This window comes from Astyanax mexicanus, chromosome 24 (assembly GCF_023375975.1).
Source record: "Astyanax mexicanus isolate ESR-SI-001 chromosome 24, AstMex3_surface, whole genome shotgun sequence".
Lineage (NCBI taxonomy): Eukaryota > Metazoa > Chordata > Actinopteri > Characiformes > Acestrorhamphidae > Astyanax > Astyanax mexicanus.
The window spans coordinates 23,627,745-23,647,502 of NC_064431.1; the positions used below are offsets into that span (position 1 = coordinate 23,627,745).

General features: G+C 35.2%; 1 protein-coding gene, 1 long non-coding RNA gene and 5 other non-coding genes across 8 annotated transcripts; 6 read left to right on the forward strand and 1 right to left on the reverse strand.

Annotated features, from left to right (window-relative positions):
* The first annotated feature begins 6,222 nt into the window (after window positions 1-6,222).
* LOC103039960 (uncharacterized) lies at window positions 6,223-11,364 on the forward strand. 2 transcript variants are annotated; one of them, XR_007429352.1, is made up of 8 exons: window positions 6,223-6,239; window positions 6,975-7,101; window positions 7,593-7,669; window positions 8,434-8,501; window positions 8,732-8,796; window positions 9,352-9,419; window positions 10,046-10,116; window positions 10,632-11,364. It is a non-coding gene; the product is annotated as an uncharacterized LOC103039960 (long non-coding RNA). The 2 variants fall into 2 exon arrangements; XR_007429351.1 differs by having other exon boundaries at window positions 6,225-6,239; window positions 10,629-11,364.
* Window positions 7,738-7,829, forward strand: LOC125787596 (small nucleolar SNORD12/SNORD106). Its single transcript, XR_007429445.1, has one exon. It is a non-coding gene; the product is annotated as a small nucleolar SNORD12/SNORD106 (small nucleolar RNA).
* On the forward strand, window positions 8,566-8,656 carry LOC125787593 (small nucleolar SNORD12/SNORD106). The gene has a single exon (XR_007429442.1). It is a non-coding gene; the product is annotated as a small nucleolar SNORD12/SNORD106 (small nucleolar RNA).
* Window positions 9,183-9,271, forward strand: LOC125787594 (small nucleolar SNORD12/SNORD106). The gene has a single exon (XR_007429443.1). It is a non-coding gene; the product is annotated as a small nucleolar SNORD12/SNORD106 (small nucleolar RNA).
* LOC125787598 (small nucleolar SNORD12/SNORD106) lies at window positions 9,878-9,966 on the forward strand. The gene has a single exon (XR_007429447.1). It is a non-coding gene; the product is annotated as a small nucleolar SNORD12/SNORD106 (small nucleolar RNA).
* LOC125787597 (small nucleolar SNORD12/SNORD106) lies at window positions 10,465-10,556 on the forward strand. The gene has a single exon (XR_007429446.1). It is a non-coding gene; the product is annotated as a small nucleolar SNORD12/SNORD106 (small nucleolar RNA).
* On the reverse strand, window positions 11,199-18,872 carry LOC103040276 (uncharacterized). Its single transcript, XM_022682774.2, has 5 exons — window positions 18,594-18,872; window positions 15,366-15,424; window positions 14,907-15,242; window positions 13,551-13,865; window positions 11,199-12,371 (listed from the first exon to the last, which is right to left on the reverse strand). Exons 2-5 carry the CDS (start codon window positions 15,385-15,387, stop codon window positions 12,145-12,147), a joined length of 900 nt encoding a protein of 299 aa, XP_022538495.2. The 5' UTR covers window positions 15,388-15,424; window positions 18,594-18,872; the 3' UTR covers window positions 11,199-12,144.
* Between the last annotated feature and the right edge of the window lie 886 nt (window positions 18,873-19,758).

Genomic DNA, 19,758 nt, shown 5'->3' on the forward strand with positions numbered 1-19,758 from the left:
AAGGAATTTTCAGATTTGCTTGAATAGCTTAAAATCTTTTTTTTTATGAAAATAGTTAAATGCATCCTTAAAATGCCTAAATCATTTGGTAAACTAAAACCCACCCCACAGCAAAAAAACTGTACAAAAATAAGTAAAGATTAACATTATATTGATCCGATTTATCATATTTTCCTCTGTTCTGGATTAATGTTGCAGCTAAAGATGGCGGGCTTTAATGTCTAACCAGCCTTGATTGAGGAAATGAAGGCTGATTGAGAAGTGTTTCCACCAGTTGAGTGAATCTGTCTCCTGATACTTGACTAATCCAATCACTGGGGGAGGATTAGTGAAGTCAAGTGGCCCTCCCTCACTGACCCTTTAACACAGGAATGACCTAAACCAGCTCTAACCGCATTCAAAACATTGTGACAGAAAGTTAAATCAGCTTAAATCCAGGCAAAATACACTAAAATAACAAGGTCTGGTTTATAGTAGTATATATGCAGGACCATTTTAAAACACAACATTTATGCAAATGGCGCTTTAGGGTGTTATGGTTCTATATAGAACCATTGTGTTGTCTAAGTAACTTAAGTGTGCCTAGCATTTCACTCTTATTTTTAGGCATTTTGCATGGTAAACACTTTGCTGGAGCACAGCACCCACCTAAGACACACAAAAAAAGAAAATGTACTGGCAGTTTTATTACATGGGAGTTTCTGTTATTTTACATAAAAAGCCATATTTAAAAATGCAGATATTGTTCTGTAAATTACTAATAAATACTGTGTAAAAACAGAAAATCAAACAGGTAAAAAATTGTGTTAAAAAATGAACAAATATTAATTTTCAATATATTTGTAAAATATAAAATTAATTAGTAAATATATGGAATAAATATCTAAAAACACAACACTAGAAAATTAGGAAATTACATTAAAAACAGAGCATGTTTTATGTAATTGAGCAAAGGGAAGTAAGTTATACATGAATTTCTGTGTAAAAACAGAATACCAAATTGAGTTTTTTTTATATAATTAAAAAAAAAATATATATATATATATTCAAGTATCCTTGCTGATAAGTATTTGATATACATACACTGCAATATCCTTTGAATAAGGTGTATAAAACAGCTATTTATAAAATTAAACATACATACTGAATATGTGACCAATTTCTTACATTTTTTGTATAATTAAATGAAGTAGTGGCTGCCTTATGTGAGCTAGCTTGGTTGCTAAGACCCACAACTTACTTCTGTGACATTAATTAAGTTTTCTAAAGCCTGAAAAACTGAAAAGTGTTGATTTTCACAGCGTACCTGAACTTTAGCTTCTACTCTACCAGCTGAAACTAGCCAGGTTAGCTCAGCTAGTCAGCTAACGTTAACTGCTTGGTAGGCAACCACATAAGGTATTTGACATTATTTATGCAGATGAAAGCCTGGAAAACTGAATAATATCAATTTTCACAGCCTGTTCAGAGAATACCACAACTTTAGCTACTAGTTTATCTGTTGAAATTAGCTTAACAACTAGCTAACAAGCTAACTTAACGTAAATACCAGTTTATCTAGCTGTGCTAACTAGTTTTAACTAGACCAGCCTTAAACCTACTTTAATAATAATAAAAACTCCTAACAGTAAAATGTTAAGTAAGTTCTAAATCTAAAATACAAAGTAATATGATAATATGTAGTTATATTTGAGTTAATTTTACCACAGAGGTTCAAATTTGCAGCTTACCAACCATTACCTCAGAGAGCAGCGATAGAAGAGGGAATACGCTTCATCAAGAAAAATGACTTTTTCCTTCCTAAAAACTGATACTCTTACTGTAAAGGTATTTTTACAGTATATAGAAATATAAAACACTTATTCCTGCAATTGTTCATTGTCAAGGCCTTTTCTGAGGTAAAATGACAAAATTGATAACTTCATAAAAGGTTTTTAGCTAGAGATGTTATGTAGCCTTACATATGTAACCTTTCACTAAAATGTGACATGTCTTTCACTAAAAGTGTCATATTGCATAACCAAAACATTTTGTTACTGTAAATATTTTTTTAAAAATGTATATATATATACTGTATATATATATATATATATATATATATATATATATATATATATATATATATATATAATCCTTTAATAAAAAAGCAAAGTTAACTAAATTGTTTCTTTAAAACAGTTATTTTTTATGTTTTACTTTCTCTAAATCATATTTAAAATAAAAGTTACATTATTTGCATTATATCCTTAATAAACAAAGAAAAAAAACAAATCTATTAATGCTAAATTACCTTACTGTATAGAATTACTATACGCAGATTCTATTATGAAGCTTTATAAATAAGTTAAACCATTTTAAAAAAGACACTTTGACTAATTTAGACTAAGATCACATTTAAGTAGTGGACACACTCTAAACCTAGCAGTAAGTGGGACACTAATAAAAACACCAGTAGCTGATACACTGGCAGCAGTAGCACACACTTCACTGCATATCTGTCCTGTCAGTATCAGCACTGTTCTGAGAACCTTCTACTCTCCAAATAATATCTAACCCTGTAATCAGAAACTGACCACGGCCGAACAGAGCCGAGGAGACCCGATCACCTGGACAGCATCTGATCAAATCTGTAATTACACACCGCTATAGTAAACACAGAGGGGAGGCGTTTCAGATAAAGTGGCCTCTAACTGTAAGTACAAGATAGATTTTTCCTAATAAAGTGGCCAGTGAGTAGAAGTACAGTGTACTGTAAATGTTTCTAATAAAGTGGCCAGTGAGTAGAAGTAAAATCTACTGTAAATGTTTCTAATAAAGTGGCCAGTGAGTACAAGTACCATGTACTGTAAGTGTTTCTAACAAAGTGGCCAGTGACTACAAGTACAATGTACTGTAAGTGTTTCTAATAAAGTGGCCAGTGAGTACAGGTACAATGTACTGTAAGTGTTTTTGTAAAGTGGACAGTGAGTAGAAGTACAATGTACTGTAAGTGTTTCTAGTAAAGTGGCCAGTGAGTAGAAGTACAATGTACTGTAAGTGTTTCTAGTAAAGTGGCCAGTGAGTAGAAGTACAATGTACTGTAATTGTTTCTAGTAAAGTGGCCAGTGAGTAGAAGTACAATGTACTGTAAGTGTTTCTAGTAAAGTGGCCAGTGAGTAGAAGTACAATGTACTGTAAGTGTTTCTAATAAAGTGGCCAGTGAGTAGAAGCACTTTGTACTGTAAGTGTTTCTAATAAAGTGGCCAGTGAGTAGTAGTACAATGTACTGTAAGTGTTTCTAATAAAGTGGCCAGTGAGTAGAAGTACAATGTACTGTAAGTGTTTCTAATAAAGTGGCCAGTGAGTAGAAGCACTTTGTACTGTAAGTGTTTCTAATAAAGTGGCCAGTGAGTACAAGTACAATCTACTGTCATTTTTTTTTTGTTTCTAATTAAGTGGCCAGTGAGTAGAAGTACAATGTACTGTAAGTGTTTCTAATAAAGTGGCCAGTGAGTAGAAGCACTTTGTACTGTAAGTGTTTCTAATAAAGTGGCCAGTGAGTACAAGTACAATCTACTGTCATTTTTTTTTTGTTTCTAATTAAGTGGCCAGTGAGTAGAAGTACAATGTACTGTAAGTGTTTCTAATAAAGTGGCCAGTGAGTAGTAGTACAATATACTGTAAGTGTTTCTAATAAAGTGGCCAGTGAGTAGAAGCACTTTGTACTGTAAGTGTTTCCAATAAAGGAGTCAATGATTAAATGAATTAATAGAATGAACAGAAATGAGTAGAAGTATACGGTTTTGTATGTGTTTCTGATAAAGTGACCATGGTAGAAATTCAAGGTACATGTTTCTAATAACATGGCCAGACCATGATGTACAAGGTTCTGTATGGGTTTCTAATAAAGTGGCCAGTAAATAGAAGTACATGGCTGGTGGTGTTTCTAATAAAGTTGATGAGTGCTGCAGTACATCAGATCTGTTGAATGACACAAATGGGTGCCATTAATCATGTATTTTGTGAACATGTTTCAGGTAAAGATGTGTTCAGCTCTGATCTGTTGTACTGAAACAGTCAGCCATTCGCAGCTGCTTGTGTGTGAGTGGCTCCACTCTGCACTGGAGACAGAACGAGGGGGGCAGAATCATCGTCTTCTTTATCAAAGGCTAATGGGGGATAATCCCTCATTCACACCAGGCTCTTTCTGAGCTAAGACAAAGAGCTGGGCCCACCCTGACGGTGGAGCACCTGAGGGAGAGGGGGACAGGTGTTAATGTTCACAGAAGTAGCTGCTAATTGCTCTACTGGGAGTGGGGATGGTGTCAGTGTGTGTGTGTTTGTGCATGTCTCATTTTCTTCTCTAATATATATATATTTACGATACAAGCTGAAAAATACAGCTTTAAGCTGGTCTTTGATTGTCAAGGTGGTTCAAATGCTGGTCGTTCAGACAAACCGTACTATATAACATTACTGGTGGTAACCAGCTTTTGACCAGCATAGTACATTGCTGGTCAAAAGCAATTGCAAAGTACATTACATATGAAATCATATGGCACACCCCTAACTGAGATATTAAAAATACAAAATACAAGATTTTTTGCAGATTTGTAACAGAAGTCAATGATCCAGAATGTCATAACACCAATAATGCACTCCAAATATCTTTATATATCCAGAATGAAGTAAAATAAATGATACTGGACATATATAATCTTGTAGATATATAATGTAAAATGAAAAGTGTGATTTTTTTTTGCTAAAACAGCAAAAAAGTAGTACCCTGATGTGATAATTAAGGGTGGTTGGGGTCACAATATTGAAAAATGTTGGCGATATTATTGCATATGATACAATATGGCACACCCCTATAGTAGAATACTGTAATATTAGTGTAGAATAAGTTACATCAGCTACATGAGGGTCATTGCACTGAAACATCCATTTTTGGAATGTCATATCTTCTTTATATATTTTTTTTCTGTTACAAACATTAGACTATGCTACTAATGATAAATTGAATAATATTGGTTTTAGATATATTCTTTTGTATTCTCAATCAGTTTCTCTGATTTTGCTATTTATATGTATATGTTTGAGTAAAATGAACATTGTTTTATCCTATAAGCTACAGACAACATTTCTCCCAAATTCCAAATAAGATGCAGAGCTTTCAGACCTTAAATAAAACAAGGAAAACAATTACATATTCATAAAGTTTTAAGAGTTCAGAAATCAATAAGGTCGCTATGGGTGTTTCCCAGAGAGAATGACCCATAAACACCCTATATTAACTCATATACTGAACAGTGCCCTGTGTCTGGTCTACACCGCCATCTAGTGGCCAAGATGTTTTTCTTTTATTGATTTGTAGTTGCAACAGAAAAGATCCTGGGGCAGTTTTTGTAATGTTTGTCGTATACAATTCCCAGAACCTAAACCTGATCAACTGAGATGGTGATTTGGGATGAGCTGGAGATTTACAGCGTGAAGGAAAAGCAGAAATTTTTGTTCAGCTTCTATAAAAACTCCTTCATTAAGACGCTGAGAAAACTATTCTACGTGACTTTACCTCATAAAAACACTAGGACTGAATAATAAAAAATACAAAATAATTCTGCATGTGTAAAAAAAATCATAAAAAGAAAGAAAACACATTAAATAAAAAGAGGTGTGAGTAAACATTTGACTGGTACTGTAAATGTACATGTAAATATGTTCATACCAAACCATGAGTAAATGTTCATTTAGAACCCACAGGGCTTTTGAACAGGGGCTGGAGGCCAGCACACTCTGCTCTATCTGATCTGACCAACTAAACCTGGCAATCAACAGGTGAGTAGAATCAGCTGTTGTTGAGCAGGAAAGCTCAAACTGTGCCGAAAACTGGTCCTCCAGAAGCAGACTTCCTTAGCGTGGGCCTGCCCTGATCCACTTAATTTTACAGGAAATTTATAAGAAATACTGTTTCTAAACCTTGTTTAATATTATATTTGGTGCAGTATTGAAAGAAAAGTAACATCTGCTTCAGATAATGTTCCCAGAAGAAGTATAGGTAGGATAGTTGGGCCTAAAACAATATATCTGGGTAAATTGATAAGACACCCTTGTATTGAAGCTGTATGTTCTATTTTTCCTACATACAAGAGAATCAGTAACATTTTTATATTTTTATATGTTTTATATGTCTATTTACTGCCATGGGTTTCTGTCCTTGCTGGCTACAGATGAGAGTTAAATCACTGTAAAACATTCAGGTCAGTTTCCAATTGATTCAGATTACTGTTTAAATGATTAATTTGCAGTGCCATGTCCTCATTAGGTTCAAATCATTTTTTAAAACGTTATATGTTTTTTTTTGACAACTGATTAAAGTATTTTAATAACTTTTTAAAATCGTATTTTTTTTTATTTAAAAAATATTTTAAAATCTTTTTTTTAAAAAGTGGTCTAAATCAGATTCCAAAACGATTCAAATCTTTTAAAAGTAGTTCTCATCTATCATTTTTCCAGGTGATTTAAATCACTGTTCAAAAGATTCATTTGCACTGTTACGCCCTTGTAAGAGGCCTCTGCCATCTCGTGAATTCGTGATAAAACCGTAATTTTACTTAATTTTATTCAGTCATTTTATATCAAATATTTTGCAAACTCAAGTCAGTTTTTCGTATGGGTTTAAAATAATTGAATCTTTTAAAAAAAGTCATTTTTTTAAACGTTAATTGCAGCCAATTCACATATTCGCCAATTAAATGTAATTAAATACATATTTAGAAACGTCAGGCTATAAGGCTTGACTAATATGGAATGGTTAATTGCACAGAACTAGAAAAATGAAATATATAGCTAAATATACTAATTTATTCAGTACTGGAAATAGAACAAGAAATGTATTTTATTGTAATCTTTTTTTTTTTTTCGAATTTATGTGTGTTCCATATCTAATGTACTTTAAATCCAAATTAAACTCTTATTTTGATAATTTTGTGTAGGATTTTACGTTACTGATAAACTACATTACCCAGAAGGACACAGCTATCATTACTGCGCATGTGCGAACGGCACATGGTTTTAAAAGAGCTCGGCGGACACGTGGCTGTTCTTCTCTGCAGCAGTTCGGTGAGTAGGGCGTTTGTTCTGCGTTTAATGTAAAAATTCCTTTTATAATGCGTGAGTTTTGTTAAAAATTCTGTTTCTGTGTAAAGTTACCCTTTAAATGAATGAATGAATGCATTTCTTGTAATGTGTATGGCGTAGCTATAACGGTTATTTTTTACGTTTTATAGCTTGTAGGTTACTGAGGATATCTGCAAACTTAAAAAGTTAATTTGCTTTTTGAGGTTGATGGCTATTATTAACTGATTTCCTTGTTGATGTATAAAATGTAGTTTAATAATTAGTTAATAACTCGTTGAAATGCTGGGTTTGAATTCCAGTGTTTTGTTTTATTGGCTAAGTTTGCTTTTATTTAATTGTAAAATATAATGACCTATAGTAATACTTCATAAAGCTTTGGGAATTTTCTCAATACTTTAGAGGATTATTTAAATTATTTTCTGTGACTATTTTTTTTTTTTTAACGTGGTTTCTTTTTTTTTTTCCTCCCCTAGGCAACACGTGGTCTGCTCTATAACATAAAATGGCCGTCCACCATTGTGTAGAAGCAACCTTAAGCTCAGTCAAACTGGTAAGTTATGGTGGAATATTACACCCTTCCTGTTTCCCTCAGCAACACCGATTCAGTGTTGTATTTCTTACTGTGGCAGTGATGACTTAACTTTTTTCCCCGACAGATCGACTCTGTTGAGTTTTGTAGAAAATTAAGCCAAACTGTCTGAGCCATGGTTTCTTTATTTTCAGGTATGATTGACCTGTGCAAACAAGGCCACCATACCGGTTTTCAAGCTTGGTCAAGCTTAGTCCCAGCAATTAAACCCAGCCTGTGATTCTGGACAAGAGCTGGGTGTCTTGATACCCTACCAGTATAGTGTTTATGACTGGGGTTCATTATCTGTATACTGTGCCTTCTGGTGTTATTTCAGCTTTTCTACATAGAAATGCATAGACATTTGTTTCATATTTTTTAAATGGATTTAACAATTACATTGGCATGAGGTTAAATACACAATGTGTGTGAACCATGAAAAGGCACTTTCTTTAACAGTCATACCTCCTATTTGACCAAATAATTGATATCTGACACCACCTGTCAATGTATTGCTAACAAAAAAGGCAATATCACTTGATATTTTTATCCCTGTTTCTTAGTGTAATGTAGCCACAAGTCACTTTTGTTATTATTGGTCCCTGCCTTACCAAACATTTTTAACCACCTTGACCTCTGCAAAAACTTTAAAGTCTTAACTTTTTTTTTATATGTAAAGGTTTGAGTAAACTTTTAAATATTCTCTAAACCATGTTTTCCTTCCCCCATTCTTTACAATCTTCTAGATGCTGATGCCTCATGGATGAAGAGGCTCTGAAGACCAGACTTCTGGTCCCTCATTCTCATTCTTTAGGTAAGTTGAAGTATAATCAATTCAATCTTATGTTTGAGCAGTTCCACCTCTGCTTTAGACTATAGATGGCGTAAATGATGACTAATTTTTTTCCCCGGCAGATCGACTCTGTTGACTTTTATAGAAAAATAAGCCAAATTATCTGAGCCGTCTTCAGCACTGAAATGACTCGTTTAAGAACTGTTGCATATTTTTTTAAACCTGTACCCTTTCATTTCCTGATCTTATAGATAAGGATGTCCCACTAACATGACTGTCAAGCCAGATTCAGATGCTTCCTTCTAACATGGTTTAGGTGAGTATTTGTTTGTTGGATGTGTTTTGGGATGGAAGTTTGGTCTATGAGGGTCTGCCACACTTAGGCCTATCACAAATGAGTTGAAATATTTTCAAAATATTAGCCCCAAAGTGATTGCAATAAACTTGTATTTGAAAAGAATATTCAGAGCTTGGAATTGGATTTTTTTTTTTTTTTTTTGAGACCAGCATTGACTCACACAAGGTTACTTAATGGTGTGTGAGCATGGTCTCAAATGTTTTAGACTAGCTGACCTTGTGTGTTACTGGTTGGTAACTGGAGGATATTGTGATATTTTGTACATGTCTAACATGTATCGTTGTAATGGGCCTAACTGCTGTGACCCTCAATGACTGCTGTGCAACTCCTTGTGTTGGATTATAGATGGCGTAAATGATGACTAATTTTTTTCCCCGGCAGATCGACTCTGTTGACTTTCATAGAAAAAATAAGCCAAATTGTCTGAGCCATCTTCAGCACCAAAACGAGTCATTTAAAAGCTGTTGCATATCTTCTAAAACCCTAAAACTTTTTCATTTTATAATCTTATAGATAAGGATGCCCCACTGACATGACTGAAGTCAATCCAGATCCAGCTGCTGCCTTCTAACTTGGTTTAGGTGAGTATTGTTTTTGTGTTCGGAATGTCAAGTTTGATCTGCAAGGGTCTGCCACACTTAGGCCTGTCACAAATAAATTTTGACATTTTCAAAATTAGCCCCAAAATGATTGAATATTCTTATCAAATATACATTTTACAGAGATTGGAATTATTTAATTATATATTACCTCAAGTTAACCATTTTGTTCATATTATTAATTTAAGTTTTTGTGTTTTTGTTTGTTTGTTTTTTTTTTAAACCAGCACTGACTCACACAAGGTCACCTAATGGTGTGTTAGCATTGTCTCTGTATTGCCATGGTTTTAAATCTTTTAGACTAGCTGTCCTTGTGTTACTGGTTGGTAACTGGACGATATCGTGATATTTTGTACAATAAGTCTAATATTTATTGTTGTAATGGGCCTAACTGCTGTGACCCTTAATGACTGCTGTGCAACTCCTTGTGTTGGATTACAGATGGCGTAAATGATGACTGAATTTTTTTCCCCGGCAGATCGACTCTGTTGACTTTTATAGAAAAATAAGCCAAATTGTCTGAGCCATCTTCAGCACCAAAATGAGTCATTTGAAATGTGTTGCATATCTTCTAAAACCCATTTTTTTTTTGTTCTATAATCTTCTAGATAAAGATGCGTCACTGGCTTGACGGATGACTTCAAGCCAGATCCAAGTGCTTCCTTCTAACATGGTTTAGGTGAGTATTGTTTGTGTTTGGGATGGCAAGTCTGGTCTGCGAGGGTCTGTCACACTTAGGCCTGTCACAAGTGACTTGACATTCAAATATTAGCCCTAGAATTATTGTAATTTATATTTAAGCACGTTCATCGATGCACACAAGGTCACTTAATGTTGTCTTATCTTTTATATTTTCTTTAATTATCTTTTAGACTAACTGACCTTGTGTGTTACTGGTGACTGGACAATATTGCAATAAAGTTGGCTACAGTACATATTTTGTACAATAAGTCTTGCGTTCATTGTTATGGGCCTAACTGTTGTGACCCTTACTGACCGGAGTTTACCACCCTGGTGTTGGATTATAGATGGTGTAAATGATGACTGAATTTTTTTCCCCGGCAGATCGACTCTGTTGACTTTCATAGAAAAATAAGCCAAATTGTCTGAGCCATCTTCAGCTCTGTCTTAATTGAGTGGCATCTTTTGCACGTCCTCCAAAATAACTGCTTTTCCATGTTTGTTTCCTAGAAGCTGATGCCTCATGGTTGAAGATGGGACTCCAGACCTCAGGCTTTGGCCTAACATGGTTTTTCTCTAGGCCGTATCCTGTGGATCTTTCCATGGCAAACAGTTCAGTTTACTTCACTCAATATAACCCTTCTGATTCCATAATGTAATTGACGAGTCATGTTACTCTTTGATTTTATATGGGTTTTTTTTTTTTAGTAAATCAATTTGACAGCTCTAGTCCTGTTACACGTTTGACATTTACACAGTAGTTTTGATAAAATTGATCCCCCCCCCCAAATCTGGTATGTTTCTACTAAAAGTAAACTGGAGAAGTAAAATCCCATGTATATTAATAGTAACTGGTCTGTTTAGTTTTTATCCTGGAAATATGACCAGTCAGAACTTTAAGAGCTATAGATCTGATATTACTGGTGTTGCCTAAATATCTGAAACAGCTGAAATGTGTATCTACTAGTAAAATTAACCCAGACCATTTAATTTAAGTTCTGGGTTACCAAATATTCAGGCAAAATTTACTATTTTTAAAGTTAGATATTTATTGGTTTAAGGAAATGTTCAATGTTCTTGTTTGTAGGACCACTGTGGCCTTGTGCTCCTCTGAATCTGGACAGAGGGTTTGGATATGTAGTTCACCCTGTTGCCTGGATAATATTGTGTATATGGTGTGATTTTCCATCGTCACATGTGTTGCCTTAAGTGATAATAAAATAAAATTTGCAATGAATGAATACAATTCTTTTGTGGATTTTTTTTTATGCATGTGTAAGTGGCTTGAAATATTGTAAAAGTTTGTGAAAATTGTACAGAACTAACACTGCATAACCCCATATGCCCACTAAACACAAATGGGGTAAACTAGTGAGTTGAATAGAGTTGTCAACAGTGTCTGTCTGCTCACCAAAAAAAGTGTACCAGTATATCTGAAAAGCAAAAACTCACCCTTTCAGTGGTTTATTTACCACAAAGCTGAAACGTAATAGAAAATAATGAATGAATGACCCAATCCCATGTGGAAAAAGTTTGGAGTTTAATATTTTTTATTATTTATAAAATTATAAAAGTATGTAAAACAGTAACAATGTTGCTACGCTCAAAACAGTGCGAAACATGAAAACCCATTATCCCTTCACCTAATAAAAGACATTAATGCAAGGCCCCAAACTGCACCTATAAAATTTGACAAATCCATAACCCTTGATTAGTTTTAAAATCACCTATATACAGTAATTAAAAAGCTGAGTAGCATTACTGCATACTTTGAGAAAAGCAGTTCAGTTCTGATACATCAGCTCATAAGACACTTTGTGATGAGAGGTAAGAGTGCCATCTACCCACCCAGAGAGAGCAAGGCCAATTGTGCTCTCTCATGGCTCTGGCAGCTGATGGCAAGCTGCACGCTCCTGATCATAGTGGAACATAATAAAAACTTAAGTTACATAAATACAGGTCCAGCCGTAGTCTATATATTAATCTATTCCATCTTCAGGCTTGCCTGGAGTTTAAACCATATTTATCATTCCTCAGGTCCTTGCACAAATGGTGTGGTTGTAGACTTCGGCAGATGTGCAAGTGGATTTTCTTCCTGAACAGGATCATGCTCTCTGTGTGCTTTTCTACGGTAAAGACCTTTGATGACCTGCCAGGAAATAATCTTCTTCCTCCAAAGCCATATAATAAAGGCACCCAGTGCTCCACTGATTAAAGCAAGAAGGATGGATAACACTCCAAGCCCTCCTGACTCTGGAAAAAAAACAAAAAGCAGAAGTTACTAAAACATATTTGGATGTAACTTCTTTACAATAGTGAGACTGTTATCTTTGTTTACTCTGTATTAGAGTGTCCTGTGCAACACATTGGATCTGTTAGATATAGCTTACATACACAACAACAAACATAGAAAATGAGAAGTATAACTGAGTAGAATTTGGCTTGAACACCAGAGCTAAAAACACAAACCAAAATGATGACTTCTATCAAATGCCCTTTAAAGAAGGGGAACTGCATCTGTGGTAGAAGACATGAAATTTAGCCATCTAATAAATTCCACCCAAAGTCCATATATGTTAGCCTAGATCAGGGGTGTCCAAACTTTTTTTGTTGGGGGCCAGGAGGAGAAATATATTTTAAGTCACAGGCCACAGACTCTGTAATAAAACAAATAATGAAATGTACCACTTTAAATAATACTTTTTCCTGATTATTTCATTTACAGACCATTTTACTTGACTTACTATCTTTATCTTTGACAGTGTTGTGTAAACTAAGATTTTTCAAACTGATGTTTAATTTCATGATGTCTCTTAATATTAAACTCCTTAATTTACGGCAACTTTTAGACTCTTTGCCCCATTTTTCTGCGCTAGAAATGCGCACCCTCTCCGCTTTTAGACTCTTTGGCCCCGTTTCTGACACCTAGCGCTCAAACTTTGAATCTCACATTATAAAAACCTGCTTAACAGCGGGCCAACTTTCATTCTATTTCTAAAATACCTCCCGGGCCACTCCAAAACAAGTTTGGACACCCTAGATGCTTCAGAGCCAGAACAGGCTCCAGACAGGGGGAGAGAGCTGCTGTAAAGCCATCCTCATTCATTACTGCTAAAGTGTTACTAAACACAAACACTACAATAACCGGCAAAGCTAGCTAAAATAAGTGGGGAAAGAACTAAGGTTACCAAAGAAATTACAACTACATTTTTGGGCTGTAAATTATATTTATTGATGTCTTAAAAAGCATTAAATTTGACTTTTAAAACGGTGCATGAACCTTGCTCTGATCTTTTGGTGTGTTGGACAGAGTTATTTATACTATATATATCATCTGATTTGTGAATGCTAAAAGAACACAACTGCAAATATCTAGTATGATTTAGATGATGGTTCAGAGTTCAAAAAAATGTTACAATGAACTCCACCAACCTTCCACGATCAGCAGGACAGCACGTGGTTCTCCATCGGTTGATTCACCGTGAATTTTGCACACATACAGCCCTGCGTCTGACTGGCGAACTGAACTGATGTGGAGGGAGAGATCCCCATCTTGAAAAGCTTCAGGAGACACAAAGAATCCATCTTCAAAGCCTTTACCTCGAGTCACATCCCCATTCTCGTGATTGTACAGGAGAACCAGTTGTGTGTCTTTTTTCCACTGTACGTCCCGGGCATCCCTGCGAGTGTCTCCATAGCACGGAAGAGAGACCTTCTCCCGCTCATGAGTCTTCACCACCATAGGAACTGCAAGACAGAAACAAATCTGATGTTATCATGGAATAGGGATGGGCAATAAGACAGGAAAGATTCATATATACTGTAGCTCTTTTTTTTTGCAACTCAACCCCCTTTCACAAAAACAAAGGAACAGTGGTACTATTCCAGAAAATAAGATGATATAATTACAGTACCAGTCAAATGTTTGGACACAATCCTACTCATGCAGTTTTTGCTTTTTTATTATTTTCTACATTTCTACAATTTCTACAATTACTATTGAAGACATCAAAAAATTGTGTTTTATACTTTAGATTTATATAAAATAGCACCTTTTGCTTTGATGTCAACTTTGCTTCATATGGTAGAACCTGGAATGGTTCTCCAAACTGTCTTAAAGTAGTTCTAGGGGTGCTGTGTTTCAACTCATGCCAAATCCTTTTTTTGTTAGATATTTTGTGTGGTCTTTTGTCTGCTACCTGCATGTATATGTGTTCCTTTACAGTTTTCAGGTCTTTAAAATGAATCTACAATGCAGTAAATAATACAAATAAAAACAAATATTAAATGAGACTGTGTTCAAACATTTGACTGGTATTGTATATGAAAATATTTATGTCATTAGTTTACTTATATATTGCAATGCCTGCATTGAGGAACAAACATATTCCACATGTGACTTAGAACAGGACTCGCGATTGTTTTTAAGCACTATGGTGAGACAGGCCTCTTTGTTTTTCAGATATGTAAATGCAAAAAAATCCTGATTCGCAAAGCAAGCTTTTTCTTCTTTTGCATTCCCTTCTAAATAACACACTTATTCTAAAGCAAGGATTTTGTGAAGAATGTGTGTGACCTTTCATGAACCCCTGTTGTAGGCTACTCTGATCCTGACTCTAAAGCCTTGAAATATTGGCATGCATTTTCCTGCACAGTGCACATGTCAGGTTCTCTTAAGAAAATGGGAAGGAAATTATGTGATATTTTGTTAATATTGGTACTGATCTCCAATCTTAATATCGAACGGATGAATCCCTTCTGAACAGCATTGAGAAAACAAGCACTTACCAAAGACATTTAGTTTTACGCCAGCTTTTTTTTCCCCACAGCTGCACCTGTATCTGCCTTGGTCATTGTAGATCACGGGGTTGATAAGCAGCGAATTGTTCTCTGTTGTTCTGTCTCCTTGAAAGGGGAAACTTATCCGAAGAGGGTCCTTAATCCAGCATGTCTTTTTGTCGCAGTCAGCAACGTCAGCAACGTTATCATGGATGGAGGTATAGCGGACCCACTTAGCAAAACCAGAGCAATTAAGCTCACATGGGAGATAAACAGGTTTGTTCACCTCTGCATTAATATAAGTGATTTTCTTGGGCTGGACTTCTGAGAGGTAAACTAACAGAACTGACAGACAGAAAAAAATTAAATACACATTTTAAGCAGGACTTAAAAGAGTGAAACAAGAAGTAAGTGCAAGTTAAAAATAGTGGCACTGTAGATTTTATTTGCATAAAGTAGCAGACTTACTGATCAGGAGTCCTATCTTCATGATAGCCTCTATGATGGCAGGTATTGAGGAAATGCACCTACAACGAGTAAAAGCAGTTATTGGAGTTAATTTACGTGATGGTAAAGAAAGGAGAGGAAAAAAAAAATAAAACCTCTACAAACTTTTGAACACTGTTGGGTTTTGGGGTTAATTCTAAAATATCTTTGCATGATCGTTCAGTGTAAGGTTATTAGGATTAAAAGTTAAAATTTGTCTTTTTCTTGTCGAGGCTTTCATATAAAATCAACCGTGTTTATTATTATCGCAAGTCTTGAGACTGAACGTGAACAATGTCAACAACCAATAAGGAGAGCTATGGGAAGCCGCAAGGCAAAAATATTTTACGTAACTATTTACAAACGTTTTGGAAGAAAAAAAAAAAAAAACACATTTTGTTGTTAATATGCCTTATATGGTTCATTATATTTAAAGTTATTTTATTCTGCACTACTTTGTCTTATTGTGCAGTGTTATACTATGTACATTTTTGTATCAAAAATGTGAATAATACATATTTTGCAAGAATGATGTTCGTTATTGCATTAATTCAATCAAAAACAAAGGCAAATGTATAGCAGTGAAACTGACATTCTTTGCTTTACAAGGTTGTAGGAAAATATGGAAAAAGAGGCTTATAGGCAGAGCTGAACACAAAATTAATTATATTAAAAATATAATAATAATAAACTGTTGATGGGGACCAAAGTTGTGAGTTTGATAAATCACAGTATTAATATACAAATTATTTGTAACTTAATATGTAATATGTATTGTATGTAAACTCCACCAAAAGCATGATGGGAAATAATCTCATAAAGAAACGAGTTGCAGTCTTGTAATTAATGATCCCCAGTCTTTGTAAAAAATTAGTATATGAGTAAAATGTCTGTGACTTTCTTTAGATGTGAAAGGGTGTCAGACTTTAGTCCATTTAAAGTCTTTTCAGAGTCTTTTCACAGTCGTGTAGTGTATAGACAGCTTTAGCCAGTTTCTATAGCATGGTGGTTCTAGCAACACTTGTCCAGAGTCCACAATGAGTTTCTGTCAAAATAAAAGTCCCCCATAAAATTGAATACATTTCTGCTTTAAATCTGTAAATGAAATACTATGAGCTAGTTTGATTATATATAAATAGTTTAAAACTAATTAAAAGCTTTCTGAAACTCACAAACGCATAAAATAATGTAGATAATACAATAAATTATTATTATTATTATTATTATTATTATTATTATTATACCTGAAAGTATCAGTTAAGGACCAGCTGGAAACTGTATCACTGGTTTTAAATGGGATTTCTTAATAAAACAGTGAGCCTTTCATTTGTTAATATTTTATTATGTTTACTATTACAGTAAAATAGCGAGTTTTCTGTTAAATTAACACGCTAATCAACGTTATTAAACAATAACAAGTGGTAGAGTGAAATTTCACTACTTAGCGGACTTTTATTTTGACGGGAGTCACATGACTTTCCAGCTGCTCATTTCACGGGAGCGGAACTGGCGTAACTGATCGTTGTCATGGTTACGTGTAAACTAAGCGATACTACACACGCGTGTAACGTTTGCTCGGATTACTTGTAGCGTGCATGTAAACTAAGTTTACTGAGACTATTGTGGAAAGTGTACATATAAACACCTCAGTCAGATTCTAGAATCGGAAAGAATTCATTCGGATTGGAGAAAAGCTTTGCAGGTAAACAAAGCCCGGTTTTCTCCTTGGTGGCAGAAGACCGTGTGAAACGCCATAACAGCAGATTCTGGGACTAAAATGCGGAAACCTGTGTTCTGACAGATTGTGATATCTTGTCAAACCGTGCTACTCTATTATAAATTATATTATAACTATTTAGGTAGGCTACACGCATAGGTTAATCACTGTATCAGGTAAAGTTTATGTTGTATAGGTGATAGTATTTTTTTTATAGTTTATCTTTTTTTAAATACCTTTACTATTTTTTTAATTAGTTTGTTTAACCCCTCAACATGCCAGCATTTTTCATTTTTCATTTTACACAGCTATATCTTAAGGATTTCTCTTTACATTACTGAAAATCTTTTTTGTAATTTGTAAATCTGCATCTGTCAAAATATAATGAACAAAAAGCATACAATTGGCACTTTCTTGAACTTTTAACATTTTTAAATCAATTTTCTTAAATACGAACAAATCATTTTATTATCCTCTAAATCTAAACCTTTTGTTTGGTTATGGCTGTCTAGTTTTTATGTTTATTTTTAAATGTAAGAATTTGGGGTTGATACCTCTTAAAACTGATTAGGTGTACTAAGAGTATACAGTGGACAGGCAGCTTCTCCAGGTGATCTGTAGAAGAATATCACCAAATCCCCCAAAGTTTCAGAACGCAAAATAACTTATTTTACTGCAGATGTAAAGGGTTTTGTATCACCTTCACCTGTAGCACTTATAGATACCCAGAACTTTTATCTTAGGTTAATGCACCCAAAGAAAATGAATATTATAATGAAAAACAAATGAAAACAGAGAAAGAAAGTGTGCCGTTAAGAACCACTTATTCACGGAGAACATAACTCGACAGAACACCTGCAACACCTAACGTTAGCATGGTGTCCCAATCTTGATAGTTACATTAGGTACCTGGCTAGCTAGCTGTGTTAGTTAACTAGCTAGGTTAGCTCGTGAGTAAATAAAACTCACTGAGATAATGGGGAGCTCTAAGTACCCATGCATTAACCAAGCTCGCTAATTACTTTCCGTTTATTAGCTACCTGGCCCCGGTAAACATGCTAACCTAGTTAACGCTAACTAACCTAGTTAACCCTACCAAGCTGTAGGGAGTTAACTAGCTAGGTTAGCTAGGCTAAAGATAAGTAACTAGCTTTGCTAGGTTAGCTATTTACCTGCATTCCCGTACAGGCCGCTAACCGCTAAAGCAGCTACCCACCTGCTCTTCCACCTGTGCTCCCGATATTAGTTAGTTAACTAGTTAACCAGCTATTTGGGTTATTTTTCTAACTATCTAGCTGTAAACTAACGATCTAAAAGCCAATATTTGGGTCCGGTAAGTTACTGTAAATCTGCTCGGTCTGATGGCTGTCTGTTTCTCCTCATTGGGAAGAAACCGTGTGAAGCGCGAAAAAAAAAGATTCCCCCACAGCATTAGAAAACAAGCCCTGGAATCAACAACCCCAGTTAAACTACAGTAAAGTTTCAGGACTTACTCCGGGTTCTGATTGAATCGGTGCAGCCGCGGTGCAGAACCGCTTTCAAACGTAGAGTCCGGTTCCGGAGGGGCTCAGTTAGCTTTAACGAATCCCGACTATCCAGCTGAGCTGTCGGTCCTCGCTGCTGTCTAATGGCCGCTTAATCAAATGATCTTTAATAAAGAGCAGATCACCCTCTGGCGGATCTCCTCCAGGTTTGTTTGTTTGACCTCCAGAGGCGCTCCGGAGGGAGTCCAAAGTGAATGGGTTCATATGGAGCGCGTGAGCAAAATTTAAAGTTTTTAATAAGTTTAATATTGGAAAACGTACTAATTTCCTCAACACATTTGTTCCAGCACAGCAGACATATTTTACAAGATTTTACTCAAAACTCCACTTTTAAATATTTTAAACTCAGTGTGACAGGCTAAAGCACTGGCTCTCACACCATTAAGCCCTATCCGGACAGGATTAGTTTCTCAGCGGGTCCTGGGGTAATTTTCTATTCTTTTATGGGGGTGATCCTCTGTGATTTTATTCCCGTACGTAACGACCATGTACGTGTTTTTCTCAGACGTCCTCTGACAAAAAATTACAGGCTGAATTACCTACTTTTTTTTCACTGAACTCTGTGGTCCACTAGTAATTTTGTGTCCCGTCCAGATACACATCTCTGAGTTTTATCACCTTGTGTTTAATAAAATAGCTATTTATTTACTGCCACGCACCGTAATTACACTTCGGGCGCGCGTTTCCACAGAGATCCACATAAACACAACAGCGAGTGGAAATTTAGGAGCTACTGAACGCGATGTATTGTGACCGAGAAAGCCAAAAAACTCACTGGTCCTCCTTTTTTTCAATTGCAGTCGTAATGCAAGAGTTTTATCACCGAGTAGAAGTGTGAATTATTTTTTTACAGACGTCCCACTGAGAAACTAATCCTGGCTAAAAAGGGCCGTATATATATATATATATATATATATATATATATATATATATATATATATATATATACCTGACTACCCAGGGCCCGAGTAGGGAAAGGGGCCCATGAAAACACAGATATTGTCTTGTGTACTGGCATGGAGCCCACTGCCATTGAGAGTGTACAGGGCCCAGAATGTGCTGCTACGCCCCTGTATATATATATATACCAACTAGTCTAAAAACAACTAATGCT

Coding starts and splice junctions, on each gene's coding strand:
- LOC103040276 (XM_022682774.2), bottom strand. CDS start 15,387: ATGAAGATAGGACTCCTGATCA. Junction 13,866..14,906: donor CGTAAAACTAAATGTCTTTG/GTAAGTGCTTGT, acceptor TCTGTCTTGCAG/TTCCTATGGTGGTGAAGACT. Junction 12,372..13,550: donor TGTCCTGCTGATCGTGGAAG/GTTGGTGGAGTT, acceptor TTTTTTTTCCAG/AGTCAGGAGGGCTTGGAGTG.